The following is a 27468-nucleotide window of genomic DNA, read 5'->3' as shown; positions in this document are numbered from 1 at the left end:
AATGTAAATGGAGTATTGTTGGTTCTTTTTGGGTAGTTATTTAGAGGGCTTTATGAGCAGAATAGAGGACACCCCATTGATTTCATTGTAAGCAAACTTGTATTCACGTTTATTTACCGTAGGAGCTGGAATGCATGAAAAAAAATATACCAGTTGTCATGTCTTTCATTAATGATTGTGAAAGATAGGCAAAATTCCACTTTAAGTAAAAGTCTTAAAGTACACTATATTGCCAAAAGTATTTGGCCACCCATGCAAATGATCAGAATCAGGTGTCCTAATCACTTGGCCCGGCCACAGGTGTATAAAATCAAGCACTTAGGCATGGAGACTGTTTCTACCAACATTTGTGAAAGAATGGGCCTCTCAGGAGCTCAGTGATTTCCAGCGTGGAACTGTCATAGGATGCCACCTGTGCAACAAATCCAGTTGTGAAATTTCCTCACTCCTAAATATTCTGGGTTTGGAAATTGCCAGGAGAACGGTACATTTCGGACTGCATTGTACCGAATGTGAAATTTGGTGGAGGAAGAATTATGGTGTGGGGTTGTTTTTCAGGAGTTGGGCTTGGCCCATTAGTACCAGTGAAAGGAACTTTGAATGCTCCAGTATACTAAAACATTTTCCATGCTCCCAACCTTGTGGGAACAGTTTGGAGTGGGCCCCTTCCTCTTCTAACATGACTGTGCACCAGTGCACAAAGCAAGGTCCATAAATACATGGATGACAGAGTCTGGTGTGGATTAACTTGACTGGCCTGCACAGAGTCCTGACCTGAACCCGATAGAACACCTTTGAGATGAATTAGAACGGAGACTGAGAGCCAGGACTTCTCGACCAACATCAGTGTGTGACCTCACCAATGCACTTTTGGAAAAATGGTGGAAAACTCATATAAACACACTCCGCAACCTTGTGGACAGCCTTCCCAGAAGAGTTGAAGCTGTAATAGCTGTAAAAGGTGGACCGACATCATATTGAACCCAATGGGTTAGGAATGGGATGGCACTTCAAGTTCATATGTGAGTCAAGGCAGGTGGCCAAATACTTTTGACAATACAGTGTACCTGATACAAAATGTACTTAAGTTTTGATAGCATTAGTTTCGGTTTGGCGATTTGGTGTAAAATCATTTTCTTTGCGCGTCAAGTTGATAAGACAACAATTCGCCGCATTACGTCACCAACTCAAGCTATGGAGTAACGAAGATGGTTTAGGTCAGGGGTCGGCAACCCAAAATGTTGAAAGAGCCATATTGGACCAAAAATACAAAAACAAATCTGTCTGGAGCCGCAAAAAATTAAAAGCCATATTACATACAGATAGTGTGTCATAGAATTAAGAGGACTTAAAGGAACCGCAAATATAGTTACAAATGAGGCAAATGATGCAATATGTACATATAGCTAGCCTAAATAGCCTGTTAGCATCGATTAGCTTGCAGTCATGCAGTGACCAAATATGTCTGATTAGCACTCCACACAAGTCAATAACATCAACAAAACTCACCTTTCATGCACAACCTTAAAAGTTTGGTGGACAAAATGAGACAGAAAAATAAGTGGCATAAAACGTCGGAGAAAGTTATACATGTAAACAAACTCTGGTGAGTTCAAGGACCGCCAAAATTAGTAGGACAAAACGGCGCTCGCCAAATACTCGAATCAGTGAAGCATGTTTAATATAAACAGTGTGCTTTGTAACAATTAGGGAGGTTTGTATCATTTTTGTCCTCCTACAGAAACCATATTAAAACAAAAATAGATTTTTTTCCCCTCATCTTTTTCCATTTTTCATACATTTTTTGAAAAAGCTCCAGAGAGCCACTAGGGCGGCGCTAAAGAGCCGCATGCGGCTCTAGAGCCGCGGGTTGCCGACCCCTGGTTTAGGTAAATGTATTGGAGTAAAAGTACTGATTTTCTGTAATATAGTAGAAGTGAAAGTTGTCAGAAATATAAATAAGTAAAGTAGATTTATGTGGAATGTATTCTTAAGTACAGTAACAACGTTTTTGTACTTTAGTTTGTTACACCGAAAGTAGGGGTGATCAATCCCGATGTCGATACTATTGATATCTAGTATAGTATCGGTATACAGTATAAACAATAAACTTAAGTGTTTAGATGGATATTTTTTTAGTATTATAAACTAATTGTGGGTCTTTTTTTGTGATTGTTTACAAAGTCAGGGAGTACTTACTTTCTGGATACAGGAAGGCACCGAGGCCAAAACCAAAATAATTTAAATGGGAGCCAATAGTGATCTGTGTATTGTTATTCTGCATTAACAACTTTGTTTTGTTAAAAAGAAATTGTACGTAGAATTCAATACAACCATTACAATACAATACAATACATCATCAAATTTACTATATATACTAGCAAATTGTTGAAATATTGGGAAATAATTACACGTAAGTACACTTTATTGACTAACCGTGTTACAAAAAAGAACACGGATAATACATATCGTTGGATTGAGAGAACATTTAAACCCTTTATTTACTGAATCCAAAATATTGAAATTCAATGGTTTGGTGCATATGCAAACAGCTAAAATTATGAACAAAGCAAACTATAGCTGACTACCCAAGAATGTACAATGCTTCTCGACAAAGCAGGAGAAATATAACCGTAGAAAAAAAATCTAATTCAAAACATTTAAAACCTTTAGCATGTAAATATGTGGAATTAAATTATGGTATGGATTAGGCAAAGAAGTCAAACAAATGTACTAGAATGATTCTGTTTAAGAAACTGTTCAAACTCAAAGTGTTTACAAAGTACATGTAAGAAGAATCCTGATAAACTGATTACCGTATTTTTCGGAGTATAAGTCGCACCGGAGTATAAGTCTCACCTGCCGAAATGCATAACAAGAAGGAAAAAAACATATATAAATTGCACTGGAGCCCGGCCAACCTATGAAAAAAACTGCGACTTATAGTCCGAAAAATACGGTAACTTATTAAAAAATTATACAATCTTTTTCATCTCCTAATGTGAACCATAAATTAATGGTGTACTATTTTTTTACAGTATGAGAACGTTATTTGTTATTTATATATCAAATAATTATTGACTTACTAATTTCTCTATTTGTTCATTTATTTACTGATGTATTTATCTGTTCATTGTTGTGTTTCAGAATGAGTGGTAACAAATGTGTTAGAATTTGTTATCATACATAAAGAGGTAGCATAAAATAAGCTCTGCTTTCTCCTACTCCTTCTAAGACATGCTGTAATGAGAAACTGTAAATACGTCATGTCTCGCATTGCATTTGTATTCATGTTCGGAAGAAACTACCCAGCAGGCACAGAACTTGTTGAATTAGGTCCTGGCGTTGAGCAACTCAAACATAACGTTGAAACAAAATGCTTTTTGACGACATTTAATCAATGTTGGGTTCTGACGTTAATTTGACCATTGAATTTCGGTCATTTTCCAACCAATATTGCACAACACAAATACAACGTTGAAACAACATGCTTTTTGACGACGTTTATTCAATTGTGACGTTGATTTGACCGTTGAAATGGTCATTTCCCAACCAACAACGTGGATCCAACGTTAGACATCAACGTTGTCTCAATTTACAAATACAACTATTTTGCAACGTTGTTTCAAAGTCCGTTTTAAAGGACATTTATGTATAATCAACGTTGTATCAATGTCTTGAGCCTGCTGGGTAACACCAACCAACCAACCAACCAAATTTTAGATTTATTAAGTATAAAATTGTGTTATTGTGTTAACTTACAACATTTTCAGTTCTATAAGCTTTTGAGGCCAACAATGTTGATCGGGACATCCCTACTACAGACACATAAAACAGCTTGTTCCCAGTAGGGCTTACTAAAATGACTTTTAGATGGTTTGTAAAGTTTCAATACATTATTGCGGGACCTCTGAGACTCACATACGATTGTTGATAAATAGCATAATATGGCACTTTTAATGGCCCCATCATTTCCAACGACGTCGAAATTCAATGTATTATCCAAGTCGAGATTAAAAAATGGAGGCACATGCTTTTATTAGACACGCAGTTAATTGGCGGCTCAGTCAATAATAATAATAGGGTTCATGGTCTGGCCATGAATATTTAACATTTCTCATTCAACAAATCTGACATTTTATGGGCTATGAATTATTCCCTTCCTTGCCTGTGTGTAATATGTATGCAGCACGACACATTCTATTGCAGCTGTGTGGCTGTACCTATCAAGGGAAAAAAAAAAATCCCACCCTTCCTGCGGTAAGTCTGACGTATCGGTAAATGTCACCACAAGTGTCTTATCCAGCACCGCAAATGTCACCTCAGCCGTGTCACTAAGCTCAACTGCATCCCACAACCGTTAATAGAGAGTGCTGGAAACCTCTTCCAAAGGACAGATTGTCGAACAAAGACCCCTCTGCACCTTCCTTCTAATACAAACACCAGCAAAATCCAATGAGACCCAATGCAGTAGTTCTATCAGAAATCCTCCCTTTACAGAAATAATAATGCTTAATAATTTAACAACATGTTTATTGGTATGATTCCAGAGCGCAGAGCCCTTGGGCGCTCCCACATTGTTTGTTTTTTAGAGCGGATGAGTTTTCTGCAGTAAGTTCTTTTGGTGAGTGAGTGGTTTTAGAATGGATTCCGTTTCCACTGAACCATTTTAGCTCCCACAAGATTTGTTTTCATTGCATTGAATGCTAATGCAAAGTCTAGAAGGAGACCTCAGGTCTATGTATTTAGTTTGTCTCAATGTTTAGTAATAAGGTGGACCCGGCTGCACTCGTGTCTGACTGTCATCACTTCATAACACAACAGTGTATTAGTACCTTTCTGACTTTGTGGCTTTTTTTTCGAGCCTTTCTGTTTATTTCTGTGGCGTGAGCTAATGCAAAGCATTAACTAGAGGTGTCCCAATCTGATATTGTTAACGGTCTGATATCAGCAATAACAACAAAAAACACATATCAGATAATATCGACTTGCATCTGAAATCTCAGATAAAAGCTCCGATTCTAGCAGTCATGAGTCTAGCAGTTACAAAAGGTGAATATGGTAGGCGGCTAAGAGCTAGCAGGTACACAACAGCTAAGCACACAATAGCACACAAGCTAGGCATACGTAATAAATGTCGTTATTACAAAATTGCATCTGAAACATGACATTTGTTAGTATAAACAAGTATTGAATAATTACGGTTGCATACTAATGACTTTCATATAAAAAGTCAATGTAGAAGTGTATATGAAAGTATCCGCGTCCACATAATTCTGTCAAGACTTGGACTTTGGCGTGGTTTGTTTTCCCATGGTGCAAATGATTTGGACCGGACATGTCGTGAAGGTACATACATATTTAATTTTAACACTCAAAAAAAGAACAAACAAAAGGCGCTCACAGTGGAGGCACAAAACTTAACGCAGGGAACAAAAACTTGGACTATGCATAACTATAAACATGGCAAAACAAAAGACACTAACTGTGGCATAAATCAACAAAATTTACTTGCGATGACGTGAACAGGGCAGCATGGACTATGAACATGAAACAGAGTGTCAGGAGTGTGTCAAGAGTGATGTCGCCAGGCTGACTGCCTGGCAACTACAGGCTTAAATAGTGATGACATGATTAGTGAAAACACGTGCGTGACTCAAAATGTGAAAATGTGAGACAGGTGCGTGACATGACGATGTGAACCAGGTGAAACTAATAGTTACTATGGTGACAAAAGGAGTGAAAACAAGAACTAAAAAGTGTCCAAAAACCAAGCAAACCATAACTAAACAAAACATGATCACAGACATGACAAATTCAACTTTCGGCTACATGACCTTAATGTAATAAATGAATGTGACCTCCAGATACTGCCAAAAAACACTCCACTTCAAAAGCATAAATCTTTCATACTGTTAGTTTTTCAGACCTACCATTATTCTCTGAGTGATTTCACTTGATCAAGCCTTTTTTAACATTCCACACTACAAAATGCTAAAAGTATGTATGATTTGTGCTGATATAGTATCGGATTAATATCGGTATCGGTCAATACTTAAGGCTCCAATATCAGTGTCGTATCAGAAGTGGAAAAGTCAGTAGAAAAAAACTGCATTTAGTTTAGATAATAATGAGTCATTTATTGGAATATGGGATTCATTATTTAAATTTGATTTAACTATTAAATGAACCTAAAATATAACGTATTTTACCTTTGTGGACAACAATGTGTTGTCAAGCTTATGAGATGTGATGTAAGTGTAAGCCACTGTGACATTATTGTTAATTTGTTGTAATGTTTTATTTTTTTTATAAATAGCTGTGATGATAATGTCAATGATGGATTTCTAATCGCTGCTATGTTAGAATTCTTATTAATATTGATACTGTTGTTGATATTATTCATTTTTGTTTGACTACTTTTGGATTGTTTTGTGTCATATTAGTGTCTCCTCTCAATTGCTCTGTTTATTGCTATTCTGAATGTTGCTGGCCGGGTTTGGTTTTGGAATTGGAATTGTATTATTATGGTATTATTGTTTATTATTTTGTTGGATTGATTAAAAAAAGAAGTGGAAAAGTTGTATTGGGGAACCTCTGGGATTTACCACATTGTTTGTTGGACATTTTAGGGCGTTGATTGTTCATTGTTGCCATTGTTCAGGTGGTCTTGGAGGACATTTTGCCTCCAATCCGAGCAAGCTTCATAGGTTCAAAGACCAGAAAGGACAGCTCTAGACTCAGACAACCTGAACAGTCTAGAATGGAGGGTATTCCTAATAAGATTCTACTTGCAGTCTGCGTATACAATAGAGTTCTTTAGATGCCAAGGTTGAAGTTATTCATAGGAGTCTGTCATCTAATGAACTTCATATTGCTTTGTGGTGTAGGGTGGATTTGATGGCCCTCCTGAAACCCAGTCTCAAGCTTTTATTATGTTGATCTTAAATTGGATGAGGAGGCGTTGGCGAGGGTGCGCTTTACGCCCTCTGAACAAGTCGGGAGTTAGGGATTGGTTGTCGAACTTTTTACTCTACTGTAAGTTAATTCACTGTAAAAAAAAAAAAAAAAAAGTTGAGAAAACGCAAATTTTCAAGTAAACATGATGCAACAAGATCTTTGCATTTTCTCAACTTTGGACCAAGTTGATTTTCACTTGATTTTCACTTCCATGTATTTTTACAATAGTAGTCAAAAGTTGAGAAAACGCAAAAATCTTAACGCATCAGGTTAACTTGAAAATTTGCGTTTTCTCAACTTTATTTTTTTTTTTACAGTGTTCCTGCAATCAAGTGAAACTTAAGGTGTTGGCTTGAAACGTGTATCAAAGACACATGGGGTTGGTTGTCACTCAAGATGAGCCTGATCTACTAAAGGTTTGTGTGTATTATTAACTTCGTAGTGCATGCAAAACTGATCTACTAAGCTTGTGCGCAGAGAATTGCGTCTCTTAAATGAGCAAAACAAATATTTAGCTCACACAATGTGATGTACTGAGCGTAAAACTATTCTGCAACACATCCCGAAATAGAACATGCAATTATAGTTTGTACACACTGTTTTGAACTTTTTCGGATATCAGTAGATCAGGCCTTATGTGGTTATTTGTCAACACCAACTTTTCTTACCTGTGGGTATCTGCTTTTGTGTATTTGGGATCTGAATAAGTCCTGAAAATTTTAAATCAAACCATGGAGCCATAGCGTAGATATTTATAAAACAATCTTGCAACAATAGTGACGTATTTTGCCATAATTACGTCAGCGGTTATCTCCATGTATGGTAAAGGTTTACCCAAAGAGCTTTGCGCGAGTCAACCATTTTTATTCAGTTGTAGTTCGAAGTTGGAGTCAATAGGTTACTTATTATTCTCTACCCTCTTTTTGTGGGCCAGACTGATCATACACACATGCACGTTAAGATCCTCCACTGTTGCCATTTCTAATTAAAAGTAGTGTATATTTTTAAAACCTATATCTGTCAGTAGACTCGCTATGGCTGACGGAGTGGGGACGCAGTCGAAGGGAACTTGGCCTGGAAGAGGGCTCCGGCACGTAAATAAGACAGCCCACAAAACGGCGCAGACAGTCAGAAAGCGACTTGAAAATGGTCTCTGAAACAAAATCTGTTATGTAGACCAGTGTTTTTCAACCACTGTGCTGCGGCACACTAGCGTGCCGTGAGATACAGTCTGGTGTGCCGTGGGAGATGATCTAATTTCACCTATTTGGGTTACAAATATTTTTTGCAAACCAGTAATTATAGTCTGCAAATTATGTGTTGTTGTTGAATGTCGGTGCTGTCTAGAGCTCGGCAGAGTAACCGCGTAATACTCTTCCATATCAGTAGGTGGTAGCCGGTAGCTAATTGCTTTGTAGATGTCGGGAACAGCGGGAGGCAGTGTGCAGGTAAAAAGGTATATAATGCTTAAACCAAAAATAAACAAAAGGTTAGTGCCCCTAAGAAAAGGCATTGAAGCTTAGGGATGGCTATGCAGAATGAAACTAAAACTGAACTGGCTGCAAAGTCAACAAAAACAGAATGCTGGACGACAGCAAAGACGTACTGTGGCGCAAAAACGGCGTCCACAAAGCACATCCGAACATGACATGACAATCAACAATGTCCCCACAAAGAAGGATAAAAACAACTATAATCTTCTTGATTGCTAAAACAAAGTAGATGCGGGAAATATCGCTGAAAGGTAAAACATGAAACTGCTACAGGAAAATACCAAAAAAAAAAGAGAAAAAGCCATTAAAATAGGAGCGCAAGACAAAAACTAAAACAATACACAAAGGAAAACAGCAATAAACTCCAAATAAGTCACGGCGTGATGTGACAGGTGGTGACAGTACACCTACTTTGAGACAAGAGCTATAGTGATGCATGCTTGGTTATGGTTTAAAGTCATATTCAACAACTGCGACAACGACTTTTTACTGTCAACTGAGTTTCGTTTTTTAATGACGTCTGCTGGTGGTGTGCCTCCGGATTTATTCAACGCAAAAAATGTGCCTTGGCTTAAAAAAGGTTGAAAAACACCGATGTAGACCATAAGTGTTTTAAATAAAATCATAATATGACCTCTTTTAAAATGTTTTTGTTTTGGCAGTATTACATTTAAAAGTTGAATTGAAAGTTGACAAATACATAACTTCAGACATCTTAGGCCAGACGACTGTATACAGTCGTGGTCAAAAGTTGACATACACTTGTAAAGAACATAATGTCATGGCTGTCTTGAGTTTCCAATCATTTCTACAATTCTTATTTTTCTGTGATAGAGTGATTGGAGCACAGACTTGTTGGTCAAAAAAAATATTCATGAAGTTTGGTTCGTTTATGAATTTATTATGGGTCTACTGAAAATGTGACCAAATTTGCTGGGTCAAAAGTATACGTACAGCAATGTTAATATTTGGTTACATGTCCCTTGGCAAGTTTCACGGCAATAAGGCACTTTTGATAGGCATCCACAAGCTTCTGGCAAGCTTTTGGTTGAATTGTTGACCACTCCTTTTGCCAAAATTGGTGCAGTTCAGCTAAATTTGTTGGTTTTCTGACATGGACTTGTTTCTTCAGCATTGTTCACACGTTTAAGTTAGGACTTTGGGAAGGCCATTCTAAAACTTTAATTGTAGCCTGATTTAGCCATTCCTTTACCACTTTTGACGTGTGTTTGGGGTCATTGCGCCCAAGACCCAACCTCCGAGCTGATGATTTTAGGTTGTCCTGAACAATTTGGAGGCAATCCTCCTTTTGCATTGTCAATTTACTCTTTGTAAAGCACCAGTTCCATTGGCAGCAAAACAGGGCCAGAGCATAAAACTAACACCACCATGCTTGACGGCAGGCCTTGTGTTCCTGGGATTAAAGGCCTCACATTGTGGCCAAACAGCAAAATTTTTGTTTCATCTAACATCACATGGACAAAGATAAGACCTTCTGGAGGAAAGTTCTGTGGTCAGATGAAACAAAAATTTAGCTGTTTGGCCACAATACCCAGCAATATTACATTATGTTCTTTACAAGTGGATGTAAACTTTTGACCACGACTGTATGTGATCTGTATGAACCTGTCTATATATGTGACAACCAACCCCGAAGAGAACGTGATGACTAACTCCAACTGGAATTTCTTGCTAGCGTCAAGGCTAACAGCTGTGTACATCTCGTTACCTAGCTGATACCAATCTAAACTGTCGCTTACCCTTCTCACTTTTCAAGGTAACAATTGTTTTTGCTATTCAGTCATTGTGTAAAAGCCTAGAAGTAAAATACAGTTTACAATTTGACATGAAAAACACAAAAATTCCCTTGTCTACTACTACTCCAGAGAAGACTATGTAGGCGAGCTCTGATCCTAGTTCAGTAAATTTCCATCCTTCAGTTTGAGAGACAGCGCCCTCCTGGGGTGAGATATGAGTTGATATGATGTATGATATGCTGGTGTATGTCACAGCATACACCAATTCTTAGACCAGGTGTGTCAAACTCATTTTAGATGGGGGGCCACATGAAGAAAAATGTACTCCCAAGTGGGCCGGACTAGTAAAATCACGGCACGATAACTTAAAAATAAAGACAACTTCAGATTGTTTTCTTTGTTTAAAAATAGAACAAGCACATTCTGAAAATGTACAAATCATAATGTTTTTGTTTTTTTTACACTTACATGTTGCGGTTAATAGTATTCTCTCTTTGTTTGTCGTTATTTATATTTTCTGAATAAATGATGTGATAATGTGCATCAGTCACCTCATTGGTGTTAATTTTCAATCTATCAAGATAAAAAAAATGATATCAAAATCAAATTACAGTATATCATTTATGTAGTTTGATAATTTTCCTCGACTGATGTATTAACATCATGTGGTTTATTTTTTATTACACATCATTTACAAAGATACAATTGAACCTTTTATTAGTAGATTGCTCAGTACAGTACATATTCCGTGTTTAAGTCGGGGTCCACGTAAATCAATTCATGGTAAATAATTGCTATTGCGACATCTAGTGGACACATTTAGAACAACTGTTTCTTTCATTCAAAAATTTCCGGTTAATTTTTATTAGAGATGTCCGATAATATCGGCAGGTCGATAAATGCTTTAAAATGTAATATCGGCAATTATCGGTATCGGTTTCAAAAAGTAAAATTAATGACTTTTTAAAACGCCGCTGTACGGAGCGGTATATATCCCAGTCAGCAGCCCCAGTTTATAATTTCCTGTTATACAGTATACCAGGCAGCCTTGCACTAAAGGAGGACTATGTTATTGTTTACTTTATTACTCTAGTACAGTGGTTCTCAACCTTTTTTCAGTGATGTACCCCCTGTGAACATCTTTTTAATTCAAGTACCCCCTAATCCGAGCAAAGCATTTTTGGTTGAAAAAAAGAGATCCATCCATCCATCCATTTTCTACCGCTTATTCCCTTTGGGGTCGCGGGGGGCGCTGGAGACTATCTCAGCTACAATCGGGCGGAAGGCGGGGTACACCCTGGACAAGTCGCAACCTCATCGTAAAGAAGTAAAATACAGCACTATGTCATCAGTTTCTGATTTATTACATTGTATAACACTGCAAAATATTGCTCATTTGTAGTGGTCTTTTTTTTAACTATTTGGAAAAAAAGATATAAAAATAACTAAAAACTTGTTGAAAAATAAACAAGTGATTCAATTATAAATAAAGATTTCTATACATAGACGTAATCATCAATTTAAAGTGCCCTCTTTGTGGATTGTAATAGAGATCCATCTGGATTCATGAACTTAATTCTAAACATTTCTTCACAAAAAAATAAATCTTTAACATCAGTATTTATGGAACATGTCCACAAAAAATCTAGCTGTCAACACTGAATATTGCATTGTTGCATTTCTTTTCACAGTTCTTTTTGACAGACATTTTAGTGAGGGTCAAACCATCATGGCATGGGGGAAACTCTGGGTTTATGGTAATGAATGGAATAGCCTACTTGATTTGATGTTCAGTTTATGAACTTACATTCATATTTTGTTGAAGTATTATTCAATAAATATATTGATAAAGGATTTTTGAATTGTTGCTATTTTTAGAATATTTAAAAAAAATCTCACGTACCCCTTGGCATACCTTCAAGTACCCCCAGGGGTACGCGTACCCCCATTTGAGAACCACTGCTCTAGTATACTCTGGACAGAAGCTGTGTGCCTTCATTGTTTTTGTTGCTGTTGTTTTGAGGCATGTTTAAAAAAAAATAATCATGCACTTTGTGAAAGTCAAAGTATAGTATTTCCCATAGTTGTAGTGGGTATCAGGATTATCTCAGGGAGAGCATGTCCCAAATTCCAAGCTGCTGTTTTGAGGCATGTTAAAAAAAAAAAAAGCACTTTGTGACTTCAATAATAAATATGGCAGTGCCATGTTGGGACTTTTTTCCATAAATTGAGTTGAAGTTGTTCTCTTATTTTGGAAAACCCTGTTACATTGTTGAATGCAGTGTTTTTCAACCTTTTTTGAGCCAAGGCGCATTTTTTTCATTGAAAAAATTCGGAGGCACACCACCAGCAGAAATCGTAAAAAAATTTAACTCAGTAGACAATAAAAAGTAATTTTCGCAATTGTTGGATATTAATTTAAACCATAACCAAGCATGCATCACTATAGCTTTCGTCTCAAAGTAGGTGTACTGTCCCCACCTGTCACATCACGCCATGATTTATTTGGAGTTTGTTTGTGTTTTCCTTTGTGTAGTGTTTTAGTTCTTGTCTTGCGCTCCTATTTTGGTGGCTTTTCCTTTTTTTGGTATTTTCCTGTAGCAGTTGCATGTCTTCCTTTGAGCGATATTTCCCGCATCTACTTTGTTTTAGCAATCAAGAATATTTCAGTTGTTGCTATCTTTTTTTGTGTGGACATTGTTGATTGTCATGTCATGTTCGGATATACTTTGTGGACGCCGTCTCTGCTCCACACGCTGTAAGTCTTTGCTGTCGTCCAGCATTCTGTTTTTGTTTACTTTGTAGCCAGTTCAGTTTCAGTTTCGTTCTGCATAGCCTTCCCTAAGCTTTAATGCATTTTCTTAGGGGCACTCACCTTTTGTTTGTTTTTGGTTTAAGCATTAGACACCTTTTTACCTGCACACTGCCTCCTACTGTTGTCTTCATATGGTGATCACGACAACAAACCCTGTTCCCAACATCTACAAAGCAATTAGCTACCTGCTGCCACCTACTGATAAGGAAGAGTATTACATGGTTAGTCTGCCAAGCTCTAGACACACCGACACTCAACAACAACACATAATTTGCAGATTATAATTACTGGTTTGCAAAAAATATTTTTAACCCAAATAGTTGAAACTATATAATCTCCCACGGCACACCAGACTGTATCTCACGGCACACTAGTGTGCCACGGCACAGTGGTTGAAAAACACTGGTTTAATGCATCCAGCAGGGCATCACAACAAAATTAGGCATAATAATGTGATAATTCCACGACTGTATATATCAGTATCGGTTGATATCGGAATCGGTAATTAAAGAGTTGGACAATATTGGAATATCGGATATCGGCAAAAAAAGCCATTATTGGACATCTCTAATTTTTATACTTAGCAAACTCATCCCGCGGGCCGTATAAAACCTGTTCGCGGGCCTGATCCGGCCTTAGGGCCGTACGTTTGACACCCATGTCTCAGTGTGGCAGGGTTACTACCAGTTCTCCCTGTTCTTTCTCAGCTGTGTGTGGCAGCCCTTTTCCCCCGCCAAGTAAAATACCTAATATCTTTATTCCTTTCCTTTTTCTTCGGGCTTTGGAGTATCACGTAGAAAACGGCACCACCTGGATAAAGTATCCCAGAAAGCGTGTTGGTCTACTGTACATACAGTCGGTGTTTCCCGTACTGTATTTCATTAAAATCGCCCTTTGGTTTGAGTATTAATGGATAGTGCAGGTGTACTTAATGAAATGTCCAGGGAGTGTAAAACGCCAAATAAGGTTCCAATCAGCTCTCTTGCACCGTACTGTGTGTGTGCATACTATAGGTAAAGAGGATATCATACCCAGCCATACATAGTGTAGCTGCTGTCTGCATAACTGCACCGAACCGTGAAATGACGCCCTCATTTCCACCGCCCAACTCCTCCACCGAACCATCGCTCAGTCCATTACACACATGGCCTGTGTTAAGGAAGCATGCCGAGGTGTCTTACTGTCATGATTACCATTCTGACGCATATACTGTACATTTATGTCCGGGCCCATCAAAGCTATATGACACATACACCCCATCGTTAGCAGCTTGTCACTGAGCTCATTAAATTGCTCTGACTTCCTTTTTCTTTTTTTAACCAGTGAATAATAATGGCTTATGTTCAGAAGTGCAAAACCATATGCAGGCTGTTATATATCGCAAATACACTTCCTTCTAGTGTTGTCCCGATGCCAATATTACCGGTAACGGTACCAAAATTATTTTGATACTTTTCGGTACTTTTCGATACTTTTCTAAATAAAGGAGACCACAAAAAATTGCATTATTGGCTTTATTTTAACAAAAAATCTTACGGTACATTAAACATATGTTTCTTATTTGTCCTTAAATAAAATAGTGAACATACAAGACAACTTGTCTTTTAGTAGTAAGTAAGCAAACAAAGGCTCCTAATTTAGCTGCCGACATTTGCAGTAACATATTGTGTCATTTATCATTCTATTATTTTGTCAAAATTATTAAGGACAAGTGGTAGAAAATCTGCTTACTTTCTCTATCTACACTTCTATTAGAATGTAATAATCATTTATTCTTCTGTTGTTTGGATGCTTTACTTTAGTTTCAGATGATACCACAAATTTGGGTGTCAATCCAATACCAAGTCATTACAGGATCATACATTGGTCATATTCAAAGTCCTCATGTGTCCAGGGACATATTTCCTGAGTTTATAAACATAATATAAATTTTGAAAAAAACGAAAGAAGATGTTGTGATACCAAAAAATATCCACGTAATTATAGTAGTATCGGCTAGATACGGTCCTGTACTTGGTATCATTACAGTGGATGTTAGGTATAGATCCACCAATGGCGTTTGTATACATTTTGACGCTGGTGAGCTACGGTGTGTAGTGAAGCATGTTTAGCTATTCCTCGTCCTGCAGGGATGATACTTGTAAGAAACTTACTTTATTTGTCACCATTGAGGCGAGGATTAGTGTTTTAGAAGTAGCTAAAACACTGAGGGGGTGGCGAACCGGTACTTTTCAGAGGCGGTATCGTACCGAATATAATTCATTAGTATCGCGGTACTATACTAATACCGGTATACTGTACAACCCTACTTCCTCCATAAGGAAAAGTTGGCCTTTGCTCAGTTTTATGGAGGCATTTTTTCACAATTTTTCGTACAGGATTTCTGCCATGTCTTTTGATAATGTTTTCGTTTGGCTATGTTTTGTTTGTTTTTTGGACTCTTTTTAGATCCTGTTTTCACTCCCTTGCTTTGTTACCATGACAACCATTAGTTTAACCTGTTTCACGTTTTGGACTCACGCACCTGTGTTAATCATGTCACTACTATTTAAGCCTGTCATTTTCAGTTGGTCGTCTTGGCGACATTATCTGTAGCTACTTCTGCTCACTTCATGCCATGATTAACCTCTGTTACCCATGCTACCCATGATACTCTTTGATATCAAAGTTCATACTGTTCTTTCCGGTCACAGTAAGTGTTTATTTGTTTCATGTCCATAGTTTTGCCTTTGTGCTAGTTTTTGTTTTCATAGCTAAGTTTGTATCTCCGCCTTGTACGCGCCATTTGTTTGTTCTTTTTATAGTAAGAGATTAAATCATGTATCTACCTTCATCCGATGTCCAGTCCAGTTGTTTTGCATCTCAGGAAATCAATCCACGCAGGAAACTGCGCCATAGTCCATGTCGTGACAATTTCACTGTATTTCTGATATTTAGGTAACTTTATATTTTTTAGCTTGGGCACAAAATAGTCAAAACACCTCTTCGGGAAGATAAATAATTTGAGGTCACATCACAAACTATTTCAGGATTGCAGTCAAACAAAAGAGGCATCGCAGGTGTTTGTGAGCCGCACAGTCAACTGCTACAATGCACATCATTTCACACCCCGGCTGTTGTATTGTCAGCGTCAGTCAGAGTGGCTCGGCTGAATCTTTGTTTTGTTGAGTGCAGGCGAATAAGAAGGTCTTTATCCAGTCAATGAAAATGTTGATGGGCTACCGTTTGGATGTGCGGTTTGATTGCAATTCATCACGCATCAGTGGGAGGGCATTACTTTGGGCAATAAGGAGGCGGCAAAACAAAAGGGTATGTTGGTGGGGGAAATCATTTTCGACATCACTGACCTCAAACATTGCAATTGGGAAAAATGGTGCCACCTCCATCAATAATCATTCAGTTGTATGAGACATTCACCAGCCCAAACAACTTGCTCAGAAAATGGGATCCTATACAAGTATTGTACTAGTTCAGAGAGGTATATTTTGGGCCTTTCCGGCTATGCCTACACTAAGCCGGATAACCCCTTAAACGAATAATTATTTAGCCTAAGCCCCATTTCAGTTGCACTAAACTATCGTTTAAGGTCCCCTTCCTCGGACAATTTTTTTACACGGGTAAGTGCGCCGTGTATTTCTTGAATCTCCGGCTCTTAGCTTTGTATGGACTCATTGATCGTTTACAAAGTGAGGTCGGAGAGGAAGTGACGCCAGAAAGACCGTGCCCCACACAGTAAGTGACATCAGAAAGAACGCGCCACAGCCAGCTTCATAATAAAGCGGTTTTGTAACTCGGAGCTAAGCACTGGAAATATGGAGGCGAGTCATCCAGACATGCCCGTGTTTCTCCTTCCGTCTACACAGATGCTTGTGGAAATCACACATGAATACCTTAAGAGAAAGCGATTGCAGCAATTTCGGATACAACACTTCTCAGACGGCAAGAAAACTTTCGAATGTCAGGGTCAGCTGTGATTCTACTTACCGAAAAACTTTGTCCATTTGTCGAAGGAGAGACAACGAGAATGCGGGCTCCCATGGATGTGATAAAAAAAAAAGGGAGGGTGTGCTTTGTATTACCTTGCCGTCAAGGGAAGACTACGGAAAACGGCAAATGCTTTAGACTGGCAAAGCAGACTGTATCAGTTATTGTCCACCATGTATGTCGCGGACTCAACGTCTAGGTCCAGAGTATATAAAGTCACCAAAAACGGATGGACAATGAAGGTGAAGGCAAAAGAGTGAGGAGTGTCCTGACCAGATATCGAGATCCCTAGATTGATTGATGTAAAATGTTCTTTATCACATAGTTTACTTCCACATGTCCATTAAAGATTTGATTAATGTATGATGGCTCAGGTGTGATTCACTACAATAGGGCCCCACAGCATACTGGATTCCAGTTAATTGAAATACCACAACACTGGATATTGTTCAGATAAGTTACATTTAAGAAGTTGCACACAAAGCAACACTGGTGGTGACAATGACGTGCGCATTTTCCGAGCATGCGTACTAGGTCGCATTGCGCCGGCGGACGGAGGGGGGTGAGGGGGTCCTAAACGACCATTGTGTGTGCGTGGACAAGGATAAGGTTAGGTGGGATTTACTCTGGATAAGCTTAATGTGTTTGGAAAATGTCACACCATTGTGGTTGTGTTGAATTATTTGCCTTCTTGAAGCAGCTGTTTTGCATAACAAGGCCCCGCCCCACACCCACCCACCAGGAATTTGTAAATCTGACAAAAGATCACAATCAAATGCCCGATGCAGAGGATGCTGGTTCTCAGAAGGTTATCGTCCTGAGAACCAGCAGGTTAAAAAATTCAAAATGTGTCATCTCGGTTCCTCAAGTTAGCCTAAAATGGCAAAGCTTGGTAGAGTTGAGGGTTAATGGATCGTTGAAGAGAACTGGATCTTAAAGAACCATTGCTTTCCCAGAATGCACAACACATTGAAACAACGTTGAGAACTTGTTGAATTAGGTCCTGATGCTGAGCAAATCAAACTTAATGTTGGAAGAACATGCTCTTTGACAACGTTTAATCAATGTAGGTTCCTGACGTTGATTTGACCATTGAATTTTGGTCATTTACCAACCAATATTCTACAACACAACAATGTTGAAACAACATGCTTTTTGGCAACATTTATTCAATGTAAGGTTGTGACGTTGATTTAACCTTTGAAATTTGGTCATTTCCCAGCCAACAACATGTATCCAACGTTGGACATCAACACTGTCACAATTTACAAATGCAACTTGCAACGTTGTTTCAAAGTCAGTTTTAAAGGTATGTATAATCAACATTGTATCAATGTCTTGAGCCTGCTGGGTTTAAAAAGCTGTTCAAAAGACTGACTTATTTTTTGTTTGATATTACTTGTTTTTATCAAGGAAACAATTACTTGTAGCAGTTTTAAGATACGATTTGGATCAGAATAATAATATATACTTAAACAGAGTATATATTGTTGAGAATATATACTATCCTGAAATATTAAGAATATATATTATCCTGAAATATTTATAGTTAAATTTTGCTTATACATTGTTATTTTAAATATTGCATAAGGTGGTGCCATGACCCATGTGTGCATTGACATTGAGATTTTTCTGTGGATCACAAGTAGCCTCCAGAAAGAAATACACAAATAAATAATGAAAAATAATAATATGTCTACAATTGTATATAAAAGTACAATAAAAATTAGGACAAGATACCAATGTGAATGCAAAATTCTAGTACCCTTGGTGTGTGTACACCTGAACTACTTTACAAATCCACAGCAGAACATTTAACCAGAGCAGTTAACAAAATGTTTCTTTTGACTCCGACTCATATTCGAGTCGTGTCGTGTGCCACGCACATGCCTGGACAATTTCTATTTGTAATTGTTCATTGTTCAATTAAAAGAGCTGTTTCAAAGATTGAACTTTTTCACAAACGTTGCATCACTAAAAGCTATGCAGTACACAAAAAGCAATGACAAAAAATATCAGAGTTACTGTGCAGAAATATGGGTAAAAAAAAACATGTACATTACATTCACAAATTTTGTTATAAAAAGGGTCAATTAGAATAATACACAATGCTGGATATAAAAAGTCAAGAATATCGAAGTTCAATGATTTGGTGAATTTGCAAACAGCCAAAATAATACACAAAGCAAACTACAATGTGTTAGCCAAGAATGTACAACAATTCTTCACAACAAAAAAGGAGGAATATAACCTTCGAGAAAAGTGTAATTTAAAACATTCCGACCCCCCGCGACCCCGAAAGGGACAAGCGGTAGAAAATGGAAGGATGGATGGATGCATGCACGTACAACACTTAAGACCTTTAGTATATCAGTATGTTGAATTACATTATGGAATGGGTTAAGCAAAAATGTCAGTGTACTAATATGATCCACTTTAAGAAACTGTTCAAACTAATTTTTACAAACGTTTATAAATTATATGGTAAATCTCAGGGCATTCAATCGGTCATAACTGGACTGTTTGGTTTGCCTTAGAAGATGTTTCACCTCTCATCCGAGAAGGCTAAATCAGTTCATGCTCATAGACTTAGATTGGTCGGATCTAGTCTTGGATCTAAGTCTAAATTGAAGACTAGATCTGACCAATCTAAGTCTATGAGCATGAACTGAGAGGGGAAACGTAAGACAAACCAAACAGTCCAGTTGCGATCAATTGAATGCCCTGAGATGACAATGACCTGGATGAATGAGAACATTCATAGACAATAAAGATAAATGTCTTGAACTTGAGGAAAAAAGGGTGTCATTTATCTCATCAACAATGACTTACAGAGTTATGAAAAAAACTGTTGTATTTACACTACACTAGTGTTGTCCCGGTACCAATTTCAGGTGGAATTCTTTCCCATTCTTGCTTGATGTACAGCGAAAGTTGTTCAACAGTCAGGGGTCTCCGTTGTGGTATTTTAGGCTTCATATTGCGCCACACATTTTCAATGGGAGACAGGTCTGGACTATAGGCAGGCCAGTCTAGTACCCAATCATCTGTTGTAACACATGGCTTTGCATTGACTTCCTGAAATAAGCAGGGGTGTCCATGATAACGTTGCTTGGATGGCAACAAAACCAAAACCTGCATGTACCTTTCAGCATTAATGGTGCCTTCACAGATGTGTAAGTTACCCATGCCTTAGGCACTAGTACACCCTCATACCATCACAGATACTGGCTTTTGAACTTTGCGCCTATAACAATCCTGATGGTTCGTTTCCTCTTTGTTCTGGAGGACACAACGTCCACAATTTCCAAAATCAATTTGAAATGTGGACTCGTCAGACCACAGAACAATTTTACATTTTGCATCAGTCCACCTTAGATGAGCTCGGGCCCAGCGAAGCCGGCGGCGTTTCTGGGTGTTGTTGATAAACGGCTTTCGCTTTGCATAGTAGAGTTTTAATTTTCACTTACAGATGTAGCGACGAACTGAAGTTACCACAGTTTTCTGAAGTGTTCCTAAGCCCATGTGATGATATCCTTTACACACTGACTGTCGTTTTTAGATGCAGTACCGCCTGAGGGATCGAGGGTACGTAACATCGCTTACGTGCAGTGATTTATCCAGATTATCTGAACCTTTTGATGATATTACGGACCGTAGATGGTGAAATCCCTAAATTCCATGCAATAGCTCGTTGGGAAATGTTCTTAAACAGTTCGACAATTTGCTCACGCATTTGTTGACATAGTGGTGACCCTCGCCCCATCCTTGTTTGTGAATGACTGAGCATTTCATGAAAGCTGCTTTTATACCCAATCATGGAACCCACCTGTTCCTAATTAGCCTGTTCACCTGTGGGATGTTCCAAATAAGTGTTTAATGAGCATTCCTTAACGTTCTCAGTCTTTTTGACACTTGTGCCAGCTTTTTTGAAACATGTTGCAGGCATCAAATTCCAAATGAGCTAAAATTTGCAAAAAATAACAAAGTTTTCCAGTTTGAACGTTAAATATCTTGTTTTTGCAGTCTATTCAATTGAATATAGGTTGAAAAGGATTTGCAAATCATTGTATTCTGTTTTTATTTACGATTTACCCAACGTGCCAACTTCACTAGTTTTGGGGTTTGTAATTCAAGGATGTATTTCCTATTCATTTTGATGATAGCTTACAGCCAGGGTCACCGCTAGGGATTTTGGGCCCCATGAAAAGTATGTTTAGAGGGCCCCCAACACAGTGTCATTATTTTTTCTGTATTATAATTTCATCATCATTAGGGGCCTCTCTGGGCCCCCTCCATCATGGGCCCCTAGAATCCGTCTCCTTTACCCCCCCTTTTCGGCGCCCCTGCTTACAGCCTATATAACCCCACATTTTATAATAAAAATTCCAAACGTCCAATGTTAGAACTGGGTCATCCTGTCCGTTTGCTTGCAAATACTTTTTTGCTTGATGGCGGCAATGTTATTCAACTTATTTACATCTGTGCATCCATCGTTCTCAAATTCTTTGGACGTGCTTATCAGTTCCTTAAGAACGTATATACTAAATTGTGTTGTGAGTTGGTAAACACCTTAAAGTTACAGTGAGAGATTTTTTTAAAGGGAGAAATTTCAAGTCAGTCCTGGGTCATACTTTTGCGTGCAGCAGTTCAGGAGTGTAAGAGTTAGTGTCCCTTTTTTCACATTCCTACTGTTTTCTTTCATCGCTGGAAGGTGCTTTGAAGCCAACAGCATTCTAACTGGTGACTATACGTTTTAGGCTGAAATGGTTTGAGCGCAGCGATTGACATCCACCGTGCAATACGATTGGCTGAGGCATAGCAAGGTATGGAAAGAACAAGTGCAACAGGTTTGGTAATGGCGTCCCACATTGACACAACATGATCCGCCGAGAATGTATCTGTCTTGTCAACGACACTCCTAATTGAAGGCCTGGTTGTCTGCAGTGCTACACTCTCATGCACACACTCTTCAGCAAATAATTAAGAAAGGTGGCTAAAAATAGCACAAGTCTGCGTGATGAATAGCCTCCGATTAGATTTTCTGACATTGTGATGAATTTGACAAGATCTTGCAAAATGGTAGGAAATAAAGCATCAGAATGACCAACTCACAGTCCAGATGTAAAGTAAATCCATATGAATTGGTACCCTATGAATGTCACATTCATCCATTCATTCAACTTCGCCCGCTTATTCTCTTCAGGGTCACGTCGGGTTATGGGCTGCAATACTGTACAATTGTTTTGATTACATTATTTGATTAATTATTTGATTCATGGAAACCTTTTAAACACTATTTGTGATGCACTGTGTCCCTACAGTTCACCCGTATCATTTTAATATTAGATGAATTAATAAATTACGTTTATAGTTAAAACAGCAACATTAAATACCATTCAGTCCTGTATACAGTTGTATATAAGTATGTAAATAAGGTGTTGGAGTTGTAATAATACAACAACAACAACAAAAAATCAAAACAGAACAAATTCCATAATAAATAGATAATATTAGATAATGTTACTTTAACTTTAACTTTAACTTACATTAAAATAAGTGTGTGGTTATTCTAAAATAAATAAATAACAAAAATAGATGAACGCTTTTGCGGCAAGCTGATACATGATTACTAAAAATAAATAAAGCAAATAAATTACTAAACTATTGTTTTCATACATAGATATGTTTAATTGCAGTAACACTTTAGTAGGGAACATAATCACCATGAATTAGTTGCTTATTAAAGTAACAAAGACTTAATTTAGAGTTATTTGGACACTAGGGGAACATATTAAGGGTTAGGGTTGGGGTTGGGGTTGGGGTTACTAATAAGCAATAATTCTGAGGTTATTGAGGGACGACTGTTAGTTAATGGCTTAATGGTTGTATAATAAGGCCATGCAGAATAAGGCATTAATAAGTACTTAATAATGACTAATTAATAGCCAATATGTTACTAATTTGCATGTTAATAAGCAACTAATTCATGGTGAATATGTGTTCCCCATACTAAAGTGTTACATTAATTACTATAACATATAAGTAACCTCAAAATATAAATAATCCAAAAATATAATTTAAAAAATGGCAATAACAAAAATATATCAATGTTTTTTTTTGCTTGGCCAATATGTAAATACTAGAAATAATTGGTAGCAAATAAATTATCCGGCCGAAATGAGTTTCCTCCGCCGGGTGGCGGGGGCTCTCCCTTAGAGATAGGGTGAGAAGCTCTGCCATCCGGGGGGAGCTCAAAGTAAAGCCGCTGCTCCTCCACATCGAGAGGAGCCAGATGAGGTGGTTCGGGCATCTGGTCAGGATGCCACCCGAACGCCTCCCTAGGGAGGTGTTTAGGGCACGTCCGACCGGTAGGAGGCCGCGGGGAAGACCCAGGACACGTTGGGAAGACTATGTCTCCCGGCTGGCCTGGGAACGCCTCGGGGTCCCACAGGAAGAGCTGGACGAAGTGGCTGGGGAGAGGGAAGTCTGGGTTTCCCTGCTTAGGCTGCTGCCCCCGCGACCCGACCTCGGATAAGCGGAAGAAGATGGATGGATGGATGGATAAATTATACTACGGTAACTATCCATCCATCCATCCATTTTCTACCGCTTATTCCCTTCGGGGTCGGGGGGGCGCTGGAGCCTATCTCAGCTACAATCAGGCGGAAGGCACTGTACACCCTGGACAAGTCGCCCCCTCATCGCAGGGCCAACACAGATAGACAGACAACATTCACACTCACATTCACACACTAGGGCCAATTTAGTGTTGCCAATCAACCCAAGCAGTCACGGGGAGGACATGCAAACTCCACACAGAAAGATCCCGATGCCGGGATTGAACTCACGACTACTCAGGACCTTCGTATTGTGAGGCAGACGCCCTAACCCATCTTCCACCGTGCTGCCATGACGGTAACTAATATAATGCTAATCTTGTATCCAATTTTTTTTTTTAAATATTACAGTATTATAAAACAAGTAACCTCAAAATACAAATGTTTCCAATATAAGAAAAACAAAACAAAGAGTTTTTTGGTTTTTTTCAATGCATAAAAATAAAGTTAAATAACTATATATAAATACTTCTGCTGTTCAGTATACAAGATTTTAATTGAAAAAATAATAATAATACAAATATAAATAAATATTTATTTATTTTTTACTCTGGGTGCCTTTATTAGCCCTCAGCAGCTGGGCTAAGGTAACAGAAAGAAGCGTCTTCTTACCCGCTGGTCGCACACTGCGAGGTGTGAGCGGCGTGGAGATGTTGCTGCAGCTCAGGTTGGACGTCTCCGAGCTCCCGTTCTGGGCTGCAAAAGTATGCGTTCCTGCACACTCTGAGAACGTCTCGTTTGCCGCAAACAAGTCCATAATTCTTCTGTCTCGCTGTCCCTCCAAGCTTGTTAAAAGTTCAGCTGCAGGCGTCTTATTTGACAGATCTCATTGCAGCATCTAATGTGCTGCCATGCATGTTTGCATGCATGCTTCTTAATTTCCCCCCCAACTTGCTCAATAAGGAAAGTTATTTTGTGCATGAAATGGGAGGAAGAGCCTTGCAGAAACTGCTGCGTTTTACTAAGCGAGTCTCTCCGAGGTTGGATACTTATAGAGAAAGAAGGGGAGGAGAGAGAGAGAGCGAGAGAGCGTCACTCCCTTGAGTTCATTTCCACTCCGACCTTATGGCATGGGATCCATATTATTTCCCAAGCTACAGCCGCACTTCAAACCGGCTATTTTAACAATACATGACTTTAACTCGCTCCAGATGTATTTGTAAGAAAGTCCAACCTCAGCCAGAAGCGCCTTTGTGTTTGTGTCACATGCACTTTGGCACCCCTGTGTGGTTGTAGCTCGTAACTGCATCTTCTCTTTGCCACGTGGAGTTCCCCAATTTGGTGCCTGATATACACCATATTGCCATAAGTATTTGGCCACCTGCCTTGACTCACATAGGAACTTACAGTTGGTACAAAATGCAGCTGCTAGACTTTTGACAAGAACAGGAAAGTTTGATCATATTAGGCCTATACTGCATACTTGCCAACCTTGAGACCTCCGATTTCGGGAGGTGGGGTGGGCGTGGTCGGGGTGGGAGGGGGCGTGGTTGGGGGCGTGGCTAAAAGGGGAGGAGTATATTTACAGCTAGAATTCACCAAGTCAAGTATTTCATATATATACAGTGGGGCAAAAAGTATTTAGTCAGCCACCAATTGTGCAAGTTCTCCCACTTAAAATCAAATCAAATCAAATCAACTTTATTTATAGAGCACATTTAAAATTTACCACAGGGGTAGCCAAAGTGCTGTACAATGAGCAGGTTAAAAGATAAAACGAGTACCAAGCAAACACAACACAACACAAACAGAACACGATAAAAAATAAATAATTAAAATAGAATTAATAAAAACATAAAAACATAAAAACAGGATCACAGCAGGTGTATTATGGGGCGCCATTGCAGGATGGATATCACTCAGTGTTAAAAGCCATGGAATAAAAGTATGTTTTTAAGAGAGATTTAAAAACAGGAAGAGAGGAGGCTTGTCTAACACTCAGGGGTAGGTCGTTCCAGAGCTTGGGAGCAGCAACGGCGAAAGCTCTGTCACCTCTAAGCTTCAGCCTTGTGTCAGGGACCGTCAACAGCAGCTGATCGGCTGATCTTAAGGATCGGGTGGGGCAGTAAGGCTGAAGGAGGTCGGAGAGATAGGTTGGCGCGAGGTTGTTTAGACATTTAAAAACAAATAAAAGGAGTTTAAAATGTATTCGGTAACGCACAGGGAGCCAGTGAAGGGACGCTAAAATAGGGGTGATGTGCTCACGTCTGCGGGTCTGTGTTAGCAGACGAGCAGCAGAGTTCTGCACGAGCTGCAGGCGGGCGAGGGAGGCCTGGCTAATGCCTACATACAAGGCATTACAGTAATCAAGACGAGTCGAGATAAAAGCGTGGATTAATTTCTCAAGATCATGTCTTGATAGAAGCGGTTTCACTTTCGCTATTTGGCGTAATTGATAAAAGCTTTTTTGAACGACGCTGCTGATTTGTTTTTCGAATTTAAAATCTGAGTCAAACTTTACCCCCAGGTTTGTGACAGAGTCGCTGAGATACGGGGTCAGAGTGCCGAGGTCAACGTTGGGGGAGGGAGAGCGACTTGGACCGAACAACATAACTTCTGTTTTATCTTCATTTAGGCTCAGGAAGTTAGCTGAAAGCCAGACTTTGATGTCGTGCAGGCAGTCAATAAGACGTTGAACCGTGTTATTTTGTGCCATGGGAAAATAAATCTGGCAATCATCGGCATAAAAATGAAATGCAATACTGTACTTCCTAAAAATAGAACCAAGGGGGAGAAGGTAAAGCGCAAATAAAATTGGGGCAAGGATTGAGCCCTGGGGGACCCCATGTGGTAAAGGAGCTGTGGACGACATAAAACGGTCTACTTTTACACAAAAACTCCTGTCGGTTAGGTACGACCGGAACCAGTTGAGGGCGGCGCCCTTAATGCCCACACAGTTCTCAAGACGAGTGATTAAGGTGGCGTGGTCGACGGTGTCGAACGCAGCAGACAGATCTAAAAGCACCAGGACAACATATTTACCAGAATCAGTGGACAGGAGGATATCGTTAAAAACTTTTAGAAGCGCTGACTCTGTGCTGTGGAGGGCTTTAAAACCGGACTGGAACAGCTCAGTGATACCATTATCCTCTAAGAAGGGCAGCAACTGACAAATGATGGGCAAATGATGACAGAGGTCTGTAATTTTCATCATAGGTACACTTCAACTGTGAGAGACAGAATGTGAAAAAAAATCCAGGAGTTCACATTGTAGGATTTTTAAATAATTTATTTGTAAATTATGGTGGAAAATAAGTATTTGGTCAATAACAAAAATTCAACTCAATACTTTGTAATATAACCTTTGTTGGCAATAACAGAGGTCAAACGATTACTATAGGTCTTTACCAGGTTTGCACACACAGTAGCTGGTATTTTGGCGCAACACGGACTTTCAACTCCCTCCACAGATTTTCTATGGGGTTGAGGTCTGGAGACTGGCTAGGCCACTCCAGGACTTTCAAATGCTTCTTACGGAGCCACTCCTTCGTTGCCCGGGCGGTGTGTTTGGTATCATTGTCATGCTGGAAGACACAGCCACGTTTCATCTTCAAAGCTCTCACTGATGGAAGGAGGTTTTGGCTGAAAATCTCACGATACACGGCCCCATTCATTCTTTCCTTAACACGGATCAGTCGGCCTGTCCCCTTAGCAGAAAAACAACCCCAAAGCATGATGTTTCCACCCCCAAGCTTCACAGTAGGTATGGTGTTCTTGGGATGCAACTCAGTATTCTTCTTCCTCCAAACACGACGAGTTGAGTTTATACCAAAAAGTTCTATTTTGGTTTCATCTGACCACATGACATTCCCCCAATCCTTTGCTGTATCATCCATGTG

General features: G+C 39.0%; 1 protein-coding gene across 2 annotated transcripts in view; it reads right to left on the bottom strand.

Annotated features, from left to right (window-relative positions):
- Positions 1–24572, bottom strand: part of cckbrb (cholecystokinin B receptor b) — a 74386-nt gene extending 49814 nt beyond the window's left edge. For both annotated transcript variants that reach the window (XM_061971140.2, XM_072914472.1), the window contains exon 1: positions 24242–24572. In XM_061971140.2, coding sequence (XP_061827124.1) covers positions 24242–24386 — 145 coding nt within the window. In that variant the 5' untranslated portion in view covers positions 24387–24572. The remainder of the gene's footprint in view (positions 1–24241) is intronic.
- Between the last annotated feature and the right edge of the window lie 2896 nt (positions 24573–27468).

The sequence above is a fragment of the Nerophis lumbriciformis genome, linkage group LG13 (genome assembly GCF_033978685.3).
Source record: "Nerophis lumbriciformis linkage group LG13, RoL_Nlum_v2.1, whole genome shotgun sequence".
NCBI lineage: Eukaryota > Metazoa > Chordata > Actinopteri > Syngnathiformes > Syngnathidae > Nerophis > Nerophis lumbriciformis.
This window is presented reverse-complemented; position numbering and strand designations above follow the sequence as displayed.